This window comes from Aristolochia californica, unplaced genomic scaffold (assembly GCF_029961685.1).
Source record: "Aristolochia californica isolate CCGP_79_NKW_82.1479 unplaced genomic scaffold, dmAriCali1.0.hap1 SCAF_9, whole genome shotgun sequence".
Taxonomy (NCBI): Eukaryota; Viridiplantae; Streptophyta; class Magnoliopsida; order Piperales; family Aristolochiaceae; genus Aristolochia; species Aristolochia californica.
Window position 1 is genome coordinate 34542626 of NW_027182290.1, and position 12865 is coordinate 34555490.

Here is a 12865-nt window from a genome sequence, read left to right on the forward strand (position 1 = left end):
AATTAACTTGCAATATTCCAATCTGCGCGGTAATGTTGGGGTAAATTCTATTAAATGCATTGTAGAAGAGGACTTCATACTGATTTATGAGGCACCAATAAGTAAATCCGGGCTCCGTTCGATCATTGGTCAAGTGGAGCCCATTGTTGGCGAATCTCCGAACAACAGGTGGGTGTCCGCCGTAGGCTCCAATGTAGGACCCGATGAAGACCGCTATGTTTAATCACAGAAGGTGGATTGAATTAGACTGACATTACGATTAATGAATGAAGTGATGAATGGGACAAGGATGGTGGATGTTAGGTGCCGGAGATTCCGCAAAAAAGGAATATTGCTTTATTGTAGAAGAATAATTTTCCCCAGTCGATTTGCAGAAATCTCATCGAATTCAATAATGGATGCTTGTTCTTGTGCCGATTCTGTTGAACCCTTATAGCTCTTTTCTGGGATTGTTTTATTAAGATGTAAAGAGTCCACAGAGAATGAAGTTGCTTTGCAAAGAGTAAAAACGGCTGAAGCGAACTGAATTTTTTTAGTATATGCTTTGCTTAAGAGAGGTAAAAGGAGTCATAAACTAAACGGAATTAGGAGAAGGGCTTTTGAGCAAAATACCAGTTTGTGAAAACAACGACAACCTTATTTTATTTGCAAAATTACCGAATTTTGACCCGTCCACCTATACATGTGGACAGTCAAAGGTGATATGTAAGCTTTGATTGCTTACACGTCTCAATGTCATTAGCGTGATACTGTAGATTAACACATCGTCTGCCACATCAGTATAGCTGACACGTATTCTGCCACATCATTACATGATAAAATTTTCAATAAATTTTAAAAAAATCAAATACACTTTTTATTACCTTATATCTAAAATAATAAATTATTAAAAATAATATAAATAATTAAAAAATTAACTCTTACTTATTTAACACCATTTAATATCAATTAAAAAAATTATCGTTACACTTTTTATTTCTTCATATTTTAAAAAATAAAATAAAATAAGTAAATTAATTAGATTTAAAATATTTATAAATTAAAAAAATAAAAAAAAAAGTTTTTTATAGTTTAAAAATACAATTTATTACCTTATTTACAAAATAATAATATTTACAAATTTTAAATATTTATAAATAGAAAAAATCTAACTCTTACCCATTTATTATGGATTTAAAATATTTATAAATTTAAAAAATCTTACTCTTAAGTCTTACCCATATATTATTGATTTAAAAAAATAAAAAATAGTTATTTTAGAGTTTAAAAATACAATTTATTTGTATACTTTTTATCACCTTATTTAAAAAATAATAATATTTAGAATCTTAAAATATTTATAAATATAAATAATCTAACTCTTACCCATTTACTATGGATTTAAAATATTTATAAATATAATTTTTTTTACTTTTAACTCTTACCCATTTATTATCCATTTAAAATATTTATAAATAGCAATTTTTTTACTCTTAAGTCTTACCCATATATTATCCATTTAAAATATTTATAAATTAAAAAAATACAAAAAGTTTTTTTAGTGTTTAAAAATATAATTTATTTGTATATTTTTTATCACCTTATTTACAAAATAATAAATTATTAAAAAATATTATTTAATTAAAAATCTTACAAAACTTTACAATAATTTTAATTTGACAGAAATTTCATTAACATAAAATCAGAAATTAAACAGTAAATCACAAAAAAATAAATACAGTAATTAAACACCTAAATTCAAATCAACATTATAATTAAATACAATAATTAGATTCAATTAACAAAATCACCCTCCTAATTCGGGTTTTGAAATTCAAATTCGGGTTTGGAGGGTGAGTAGGGCTTCGGTTTTGAGAGAAGGGGCGGCGAGAGAGTGAACTGATAGGGTATTAAGAGAGGGGGAGGCGAAAGGATGAACAGAGGGGAACAGAGAAGAAGAACGAGAGATGAGGTTGAGACGAAGAGAGAGCGGTTGAGAGGGAGGCGTCAAGGGCGAGGCATAGCGGCGGCAGCAAGGGAGGGGCCAAGGTCGAGCGATGGCAGTAGGGGAGCGGTCGTGGCCAAGCGGTAGCAGCAGGGGAGTGGTCGTGGCCGAGCGGCGGAAGCAGGAGCGAGGGCGAGAGGAGAGGAGAGGAGAAAGATCGAGGAAGAAACATTAGAACGAAAAAATATAACGGAGGGCTTACGTGGAGTGAGCTGACGTGGCGAGAGATGACAGGGCAAAGAGGGAAATTGATAATGATGTGTCAGATAAAGGGTAAAAATAATGATGTGGCAACCCATGTGTTCAACTATTATACTGCACTGATGAGGTCTCGACACGCAAACGATTAAAGCTTACGTGTCGCCTTTGACTGTCCACATGTACAGTAGACTGGTCAAAGTTCGGTAATTTTGCAAATAAGTTGATATGTATGTTGTTTTCATAAATAATTTTTGTCAAACCAGGTAAAATTCCATTAGGAGAATCATGCTTGATGGGATGTTGTGAGATAAGCCGTGAACATTGAGTAGGAGAAAGGAGAGGAGAAAGGGAGGGATTGCCCTTTCCACTCTCTTACTCTACCTGAGTAAGAGCGGGTCATATCTTTCTACATCTCTCTCATAAATTAAATATTTTGCTTAATAAATTAATTTTTTTATCTATTAATAATATTACTTAAACTTGAATTTTAAGGCTATGAAAGTATTTTAATTAACTAAATATCTAAATTTTAAATTTATTTATCATAATACACAACATACATTCCAAAACGGGGCCAAAAAGGCACCACCCTTAGATGACATTTGATTGGGCTGTAAGTTGTGTATTTTGACAAATAAATTAGAAAGTAAATATTTAGTTAATTATAATTTAATAAATTGGAAAGTAAATATTGAATTAATTATAATTTTTTAATTGGTTACTGTAAAAAAAAAAATTCTTAACATGGAATACGTTGCTCGCATCCATTGAACAAACGTATCGTACGTGGTTGGTTTCCTTCCCAGAAAAAAACACGTGGTAGATTGATCGGCCACCACAACGTACTTGCCACTATTATCCGCCAGATATTCACCGCTTTTAGGTCTTAACGACTGCTGACGCTCCACCAAAAAGGAAACCCAAACAGTCGCCTCTCACGAAAGAGTCCTTAACCCCCTAAAACCCTAGTCAACAATCTCGACCGCCTTTATCTTGCGCGCCAAGGTACAGTGATCACTGTTAACTCTCTGCTCTCCTTTCTCTCTGCTAAAACTCTTCATCTCCCTCAGTCGAGAAGCCGCAGTGCCGCCCCTCCTGCCTCCATCTCTCTCTCTCTCTCTCTCTCTCTCTCTCTCTCTCTATATCCTCATGATGGAATCATCAACCATGTATTCTCCCCCGGTATCAGAGAGTCTTTCTCGTTTCTACTGTCGTTATTCGGGCCACGATGATGACGACCATGGCCGCTTTCGTGTGTCCGAATCCGAGAGTCCTCCTCAATTCATGGTAGGCCCCTGCGAAGGAAAGAGAAATGAAGATTCTCATCTCCCTAAGGTGTACAAAAGAAAGAAGGGACCCGCAGCAGAGAAAGCTCAAGTTGGGGCATGTAGAGAAGACGATCAGGTGGTCGTCTCGCCTACTAGAGTTTGTTCAGATTGCAACACTTCCAAAACCCCTCTATGGAGAAATGGACCCGCTGGTCCCAAGGTAAACTGTTTTCTCTTAAAGCTTACCTTTGCTGTTGGATGTTCCTGGATAACTTGTTCGTGCTTTTTTACGTTTTCCCCCCTTTTGCTATTTTAGTCGATTTGCTGGTTTTTTTTTTAGTTTCTTCGAGGACGGTAACCGTTAAAGGAATCCCTTCTCCAATTTTGCCATATCATATCGGAGGACTTGTGTTTTACGCCTACTTACATCCTTTTACTTTGATTAGGTCTTCTTGATTTTAGCATTTGTTGCCCTTGGTATGGTTTCTTACTGTTGTCCTAGCAATCCGCCCTTGGTCGCATTTCTTACTTCCTGGTGTCTTAGAGGTCCGGAAACCGCCGCGCACTTCCACCTCTGTTCTGAATGATGATGGATGTTTCTCTAGCATAAGACTATAGGGGGAGCTTTATCGCCTAACTTATGGACTATACCGAAGCCACTCCTATAAGTTCTAGCTTATCGAATCAAACTATTGCGAGGTCGACTTCTGCTTCTAACACTGAGTTAATGTGACCAACCATTTCCATAAGTCCTTAAAGTTTTGATGCAAGATGTGTTCATTTGATAGCAAGTTGTTGATCGGACTCAATTGGTATTTTCGTTATATTTTTTCGATATGTTAGCCCGACTTGACACGTTTTCGTTCTTTCTTCTTTTGGCAGTCCCTGTGTAATGCCTGCGGGATCAGGTATAGGAAAAGGGGGAGAACAGGGTTCAATGTTGTTCAAATGGCAAGTAATGTCTTGATGGAGGAGCGACCGAGACGAGAAACACCTTTATTTCTTTTGCAGAGAAGATTCGCTGGGACAGAAGAAGTAAAGGCAGCAGAAATGTTGATGGCTTTGTCGTGTGGTTTTCCCGTTCGCTCTTGATTCCCTCTCTGCAGTATTTGTATAAAATAGTGGCAACAGGAGGGGAAAGAAGGGAACAAAGCTGGTTTAGAAAACAATGACAGTGATGTTCACAATTTTATTTATTTTCTTTTTGGCCGGCACTCGGGGTTTAAGACCAGAATACCGCAACAATTCTTTCGTTTTCTTTGGGGCTTTGTTGGCAATTAAGATGTCCGGTCTTCACTCTTCAATTGCAATTCATGAAATACTAAAGGTTGCTGCTTATGCCTCCACTTGAGCTCCTGAGTCCCGTGCTTGAGCTGTCTTGTATGGGTTCCAACTCGAAATGCCCGGTTCTGGCTAATCACCACTCGAATAGATACTAATGATTTCCTTTTTGGTAATGGTGGAGAGTAAGTGATGCCCGGCATGCTTGTGCGCCTGAACCGTTGGCTGCTCTTAGGTGCATCTTAAGCGTGGCAATCCAGCCATCAATCACTGTCCGAACTCAGAAAATAGTGCGTTCGTTAAGGGACCTTAGCCAGTCCCTGCAATCATCAGATGTGATCAAATTCCCTTGTAATGCCGTCTTGGTTCTAGAATCAACAATATTGCTTCCAACAAGTTGTTATACCTTCTCAAATTTTGAATTGGATCTACTATGAGATCATAAGTTTTAATGTATGTAGGTTTTAACGTGATATGGCTTTGCTGAAACAGTAAATCTTTCAAATCCTCATCCTTAGTTTTTCTTTACAATTATTTTTGTGCACACATCCATACAGTTTCTACCGTCATAGACGTCCATCTACTGGCCATGCTCGTGATTGAAGGATTTGCCTTCAGTTCTCCTGGAAATTCTTTTTCTCTCTCTCTCTTTTTTATTATTATTATTTTTTCTGGTTTGGTTGGAGGCATTTCGCATGCAGAAGGATCACGGCACTCTCTTTAGATTGGGCAATGAAAGGTAAAGGAATTATGAGTGGCATGAGCCCAAAGGGTACAGTGTCTCTCAACTCGCCACTATTATTGCAATGTACCATTCTAGGTGTTAGAGATGTTTCTCAGGAGGCGACAACTCCAACTGCCAAAGCGCGACGCACTCCAGAGTTTCCACCAACCATCCCCTTTCTGACCTTTCCAGCTCCAACACTCCTTCGCCTACCAAGAGCAGACTCTTCTCCTCTTCCTACCGGTTGCTGAATCTTGTCACTCTTGTCTCGTTCTTTCTTCTCAGCTTTAACTCTCGCACTACCCACAGATACCTCTTTGATCTTTCTAATCTCATTCATCCCATGACCTGGCTGAGTTGGGGAACTCGCTTCAGCTTCAGACCCTGAGGCTTTTGGGTACGCTGTTGCATGTTCAGTGCTTGGAGATTTGCAACTTGGAAGGCGTCTTTGATTCCTCGAAGATGATGGCTGATTTTCTTGTACTCTGGTCTTACTTGCAGTTGACTTGATTGGCAGTGGTGGAGATTTGGTATTTGTTGCTGGCTGAAAAGAAGATAAAAAAACATATTATTCATTTCTTTGAATAAATAAATTCTTGTGATGTCTAACAAAACAAGTAGCTAACAAAAGATACATATTTCTTTGTTCTTTTTGTTTCCCCAACAGATCCATAGAGGAAAATAGGTTCCGGATTCATAGTCACAAATAGGATACATGCAATTGGCAAGGTATGATATGTCACACATTATAATGGTTTCTGCACAAAGGTTTCTTACTCGAGTCTGATATCTCTGCTTATCTCTGCTAAAGATAGTAGGAATTGGTGGATTTTCTCCGCTGCCATTAAAAGGGAAAGTAGTGGCGTGTTGCTAACTATACTTGTACACAAAGGTAAAACTTTACTAACATTTACAGGGAGGTAAAGAAGATGGGGGAGAAAAAAATGAAATTAAAAATAGAAGAAAATAAAGAGAGACAAATGACATGTCTGGAGTTAGCAATACTGACTAGAACAGAGTTCTATGAACCTTATCAATTATCTCTCTAGGCAGCATTTTTAAGTTCCTACAGTATCAAAGGGCTAGAATCTCTTTGTTGCTCATTGAAATGGACTGCAGAAACAACTAATAAATTCTTGAGAAAAAAGTTAAACCTTTTGTGGTCTATAGTGAAGAAGTGCCTTGGTCAGTAAGAGATGTTATGTTGATCTTCTTTAGAAAGTCAAGTGTAAATTGATCACATACTGACAGAATAAGCAGCTTTTCTCTCTTTCTTTTCATGAAGATAAAGAAGTTCTCATGAAACAATTGGTTCAAGTGTATAAGTTACCTTGATGCTGTCAGTGCCTTGTGAACAAGGTTCATGATAGAAAGAAGGCATGGGAGTGGCTTTGAAGTTGAGACTTCTGCGAAACTGTTTTATCTTTGCTTGTGCCTCTTCCTGCAGATACATTAATCAAGCCAAACAGATCCTGTTCAGCAGCCATAAGATTATAAAGCATCTGGTTGGACTTTTTTAACAACTGTTCCAAAAGAAATAGAAAATTCTAGTAAAGATGAGTAAAATAAACTCCCTGATCTTCTTTGACATGCTAAAGTACTGATAAAGGCAAATTGCAGAAAGCTCACACCTGTGTTCTTGCTTGGATCTGATTCATCTCTACCTCTTTTGCGTGCATCTTTTCCTCCAACCTCGAGTTGAACTGATTTGAATCAAGGATGCAAATTCATTAAATTGGGAATAATAAGTTCCAATAAAGAAGAACCAGAGAGATGTTTCCGTGCCTCTTTTCTCTTTTCAGCTCTTTCATCACTTTTGAAACTGAAACCTGTCGCACTTGATTTTGTGGCATATGTCTTTTTGGAGCTTTTAATTTGCTTAGACCTGTATGGATGAGTTTGCATGAGAAAGGTAACCTAATAGTGGGACATTTTATTTTCCTTTTTGATCGCCAATTACAAACCTGCTCTCTGTTAGGCATCCTTGGGTTTCACTCTTCCCAGATGTTGCCAAAGGTAGAGAACTGACAGCTTCCTCCTCCATGGCTTTTCCTTCAAGTTTGCCACTGTGTAAAAGTTGCAATAGTAATCATTGATGTGTTAAGTGAGTATTATTGGTTATTAAGATATATGGGAAGAGTTCAAGTACCTTCTCTTCTCTCGACTTGGTTTTGCTGTTATATTTCCTGAATCCTGCATTGGTACAGTTTGAGAAAAAATATTCAAGTTTTCTTCATTCAACCCACAAAGTTGATTTGTTCATAAGAAAGTAACATACAGGTATCTACAACCCCGATGACCTTGAGACTCTTTAAAATTTATTAACAGAACCACACTTATTTGAGAGACAAAAAAAGCTTTTATGGGATTCATAAACCATCTGCCTACCTCTGATTTCAGAACTTTAGAGAGATGACCTGTTAAGACCTTCAACTGTGTTTGCTTCTCTGTTTTAATTCTCAGAGGACTCCTAATTTTTCTTGAACCATGGCTTGACTCTTTGGAGGGGGAGGCCTTTTCAGTAGACAGTTTTCTGTTCATGTGAACAACAGGTACTACTTGTGCCCTGACTTTGGTTTTGGTTTTTTTCTGTTCTGCCATTGTCTTTACCTACAGATTAATTCAACCAATTTTCAGCACTCAGTAACAAGAGAATCTCATAATATAATTGGTTTTTCACCGTTAATCATATGAAATATCACAGAATTAGAAGAAAAAAGGAGTTGATTATCACCTCAAGTAAAGAGTGGCTTTCTTCTCCCATGCTGGAGATCTGTTCGTTTTCATCTCTGTCAAATTTCAGTGATCCATCAGCCATTTCAAATAACTCAATCATATCTCCAGATTCCCTTTGGAGATCATTTTCAGCAGTCTTTACTGAAAAAATGGATTCACTTTCAATTTTTGGTTTCTCTTCTGCTTTCAGAATTTCAGCCTCATTTCCAAGGGTTTCATCTACATGTTTTGATTCACAATTCTCTAATAAAAAGGTCTCACATTCGAATTGGTTCCGATTAGATTCACTGGGTTCCAAATGTTGAATATCAAATTCTATAACTGGATCTTCATCACTGTCAAGGGACTCCATTTGAAACTCATTAGCCAAGATTTCTTCCACTGTTTCACATTCTACTATCTCGTATTCAAGATCGTCTGAGCCATCCAGCGTCGCCTCATAGTAAGGTTGAAAAGTTTTTTCTTTACTGTCTTTATATTCTTGAGTATAATTCATAAGGTCCATGATATCATTCTCAGGGCTCTGGTATTCAGTCTTACTCTGAGACTCAGATGAAACCCGGCGTAGAAGAGCTTTTCTCTTAAAATGAGCTTCAAAGTATGCTTTTTTCTCAATAACCGACCCAGGTTTAGAGCATTTTTCAACCTCCTCCAAGTACCGATTGTGTGAGAATGATGACCTCCTTTCCCAATCAAGTGATTCAGCTTCAAACCTTCCAAATGATATAGAGCCAGTGGGCAGGTAGTCCACCTGTCCATATCAAAATCAAAATAAATGAAGCATCACAACTAATAAACAAGCCACAACCCCATGACTTTACCAGCCAAACTATCCCGCGAAAGACTTTAAGATATTGCTTGTTCACATAGAACCTTGGTTCATGTTATGGGTACAAAATCAGGTATACAAAAATCTGATCGATATCAGCTGATAAACACCGCCACAGTTTATCCAAACTTAGAGAATACACGAGTTTTACTGTGAGTTAGCAAAAATGTGCATACAACTGGAAAATCAAGAATTGTGAAAATTATCTACTTGGGGTTGAGTCTATATTATACCCAAACAGAACCGTTTAAAAGTGTGAGTTAGTACACTAAAACATACAACTTGAGTGCCCTGCAGACTACTTGGAGCAGAGTACATCTCACCACAACAAGTCGCTATTATTTTGTGCACAGGTTAGTGATATAAACTTCTAAAGCAAATGGATTTATGCCTAGAACCACGCTGAACAAGAAGGAATCTTGAACTACTTAACTGCATTATCTACTTACAATAACAGATCAGTGATAGTGGTTAATGTGTCAATTCATACAAGCTTTGTCTTCCACCTAAAAGGTATTATTAGGGCACCGTGATGAAAAATATCTAATATTATATCGTGCACTACAATAGCTGCACCATAAATCTTCTCGAGAAAAAGGTCCTACAGCAATATTTAGTGCACAGACACTTAATACTCTCGATAAATGGAAAGGCCAAATTTTCATGGCATAAAATGCCAAATGAACCCGATTAAGGAACTAGATACATCAGTAGCCATCGAACCGTCTGAGAAGTAGAAGTGCACCTGGAAACTGACGGGATCTTCGGTTTCAGCTGCCATAGATATAAAACAAAATCACCTACCAACAAGGAACAAGAGAGGACCGTTATCTCTCGGTTGACCAATAAGTCCTTCCGGAAAGATCTTAAGCGGAAGTGCACAATTAATTGCATGTTAATATTTTTTTGCATGACATACTTAGTTTTCTATCAAATTAAGTTCAGAATTTGTTATATACTCCTATTTGAGTAGATGAATTACTATTTCATGGTTTCATACAGCCAGATATGAGCAAGAAAGCGATCGGTGCAGCGATTTTATGGAACAGTGTTTGTCGGCAGAGAGAAAAAAAGGACTGATAATATAATAGAAAGAATTATGTATCAAGCCTTTAATTCAAATTGTATAAATTTCGCTGATATTTTGCGAGTCTCACAGAAAAAAAAATCAGGAACTAGGCAGATCAAATCATGACTTATAGATTTCAAAATAAGAAAAGAGCGAGTGACTTAGAATGCTTGCAGTCAATCACGATTGCACTTCTTTACTGAAAACAAATAAAATCTTGACAGAGCTCAAAACTCTCTCCTAAAGACATGTTGCGAGATACCTGTTAAGGATTGTTTAACTGTCGTCCACTTCCATCGACGGATAGCGAGAAGAGTGAAAGAGGTCGTTCGGCTCTTTTCTGAAACAGAACTCGCAAGAGCTCCTGATAATCACAGCAGATGGAGAAATCGGATCGAAAATCGCCTATTTGCGAGAGAAAAAGCGCTCATAGTAGAAGATTTTGCTGGATGATGATTGGGTTATCGAGGAGGCTAAAAAGGCTCCCTCACTGTCCCCGCTCTCTTGTCTCACTCTCCAAAATCTCACCGTAACGGAGGCGCTTAAATGACCAATAGCTTCCTCACAGCAGAGGGCCAAGGCCGTCGATCTCTGCTCATAACCGTTTACTTTGGAAGTAGCCGTTTAGTTAAAGCAGATACAACCAGAACCATCTTGGACAAACGGGAAGCTGGAACTGCGTGAAGCCACGTGGCACATTCCACGTGTATCCAATTATTAAATATGTAAAATTGTCGGGTGAAAGGTGTAAGGAGAAGTGTCCTGATCAGTGTCAACACAATTCTGCGGAGAGTGTTGGACACCTACTTCAGCCGATCTGGGCCGTCCGATATTCGGGGGCATCTCAGAGATCTAGTGAGGAAGCGTTCTCAAATGAACGGTGTTGATTGTATTTGCGAGTACAAAAAAATGTACGGATCCCGTCTTGAAGTGATTTGATTTGGCATTTAATTTAATTTAATTTAAAATAATGGGAGTTTGGAGTCTCCACTCAGCACTCGCTAGTGAGAAGTGAGCGAAGGGTGGGTCCCCCCATCTCACCAGCCCCAGGCAATAATTGAGCAAGATTGACTGGAAATAATTGCAAATAAAAGCTTAATTAGACGAAAGCATTGAATTCGAGGGAAGAGGAACCAAAGACACGTGGAGGGGTCCGAACAAGAGTGGCCGTCCGCACGGATCACGTGCTCTTGCCTTCCCCGGAGTCATCTCACTCTGTGGCCTCTCTCACCGGTTCCTCGGACAAACCGAGACACTGGAAGATTGAGGCGGGGGGAGGAGGCGAGCTAGCAAATGAGCCCTTTTTGGGAGTTCTAGTTCTGTTACAGTAAGATTGAGAAATCCTCATTCATCACCATGAGCGGTCGGAGGAAAAAACAAGAAACTAAATTATGGAAGGCAATAAGGGCCACCCATGTGATCACGTATACTCACATCCAAGAACTAGTCAACAATTTGCTCCCAGAGATGTACGTGGAAAACAAGGTGAGGACACGGAATGATTAAAAAAAAAAAAAATGGAAAGAAAAGCAGAAGCCAAAAACAGGTTTCGAGCAAATGGGAGAATGGGTTTGTATGAGTAGATCCAAAGATCTGTGTTAAAAGTTGGATGGGACCGATCGCCTTATCATGTTTCGAGCTCCCTTTTTCAAAGCATAAAAACTGTGGATGAGTTTGACGCGTCTACGTTAGATTCTGATCCTCCATCGTGTAAGATCACTTGCTTTTAACCTAAACTTTTTCTTGGAATTGTGATCGACAAGAACTGGAAGACATGCGCCGCTCTTCCATCATGATGTGAAAAACATGAAAGCTATTTAGGATTGGGATTCTATGAATTGTGGAAGTTCCAGAGTTAAATTAGCATCTTGTTTTTAGTTTTTTAATAGATGATAAGCGATCGAATTTGTAAGTTTTAAATGAAATTCCAGATTTGACAAATCAAGCCTCTCTCTTTTATGTTTCACGCACTTCTTCTTCTTCAACCTTTCTCTTCGCCCCTTTCTCTGAAATTTGGAAGACTTCCAAGTCAATAAGAGTCATGGACAGAGGGAAATTGCCAGAGAGAGCTTATGATCTAATGACATTCAAACGCTGCTTTCCAATCTGCAGTGTTAAAATTTAAGATGATTTTTAGCTTAACAGAGGAGACATTTAGCATAAGTTTTAAGTCAAAACAGGGTCGGGTTGACTCTGAATCTGGAGTAGGGATGTAGCTTGATTCAAGTCCGAGAATTTGATTCATATTTAATTTCACCGGATCTGACATGGGACACATTGCACAACCCTGATACGAATTAATTGCTTATAGAAAGAGAGGACACGAGGGTTGCTTCTCTCCCTCCTAACAACGTGGACGTAGAGACATACTTCGTCCTAATAACCCTGTTCCACGTGCATAGGTAAGTGGCCCACTCGTTCTAGTTTCTACCTGTTTTTCTTGTTAGCACAAGAAGACAAGTTGCAAAGAAGTAGGCTGTCTGACCTTTTCGTTGTGGTTGGGGTGGTGAGCCCATTGGCCCTCCCCCATCTCTCTGAACAAAATGAAATCTCGTAAAGCTTTTAAAAAAAGTAGGAGCAAAGAACTATTGTTTTTCCCGTGCAAAAGTTCTCCGCATATAATTATGAACTTACTTATTTCATCTAAATAGTTCTTAAAGTTTACATTCAATTAGATAGCCGGCATTTAGCGAGCTAGTGAATCACGGCTAGGACCTGGTCGTACAAAGAAATAAGCACCCGGTAGATTTCTAAAGCTTATTTTCGTACATCC

The 12865-nt window shown here is 38.3% G+C and overlaps 1 protein-coding gene across 2 annotated transcripts; it reads right to left on the reverse strand.

Annotated features, from left to right (window-relative positions):
• Nucleotides 1-5235: 5235 nt before the first annotated feature.
• Nucleotides 5236-10540, reverse strand: LOC137941937 (protein WVD2-like 7). 2 transcript variants are annotated; one of them, XM_068787556.1, is made up of 10 exons: nt 10355-10540; nt 9769-9823; nt 8193-8945; nt 7847-8068; nt 7608-7651; nt 7423-7524; nt 7244-7343; nt 7090-7161; nt 6789-6899; nt 5236-6002 (listed from the first exon to the last, which is right to left on the reverse strand). In XM_068787556.1, the coding sequence occupies exons 2-10, from the start codon at nt 9802-9804 to the stop codon at nt 5571-5573; spliced, it is 1872 nt and encodes a 623-aa protein (XP_068643657.1). In that variant the 5' UTR covers nt 9805-9823; nt 10355-10540; the 3' UTR covers nt 5236-5570. The 2 variants fall into 2 exon arrangements, with proteins under 2 accessions (XP_068643657.1, XP_068643658.1); XM_068787557.1 differs by lacking the exon at nt 7847-8068.
• Nucleotides 10541-12865: the final 2325 nt, after the last annotated feature.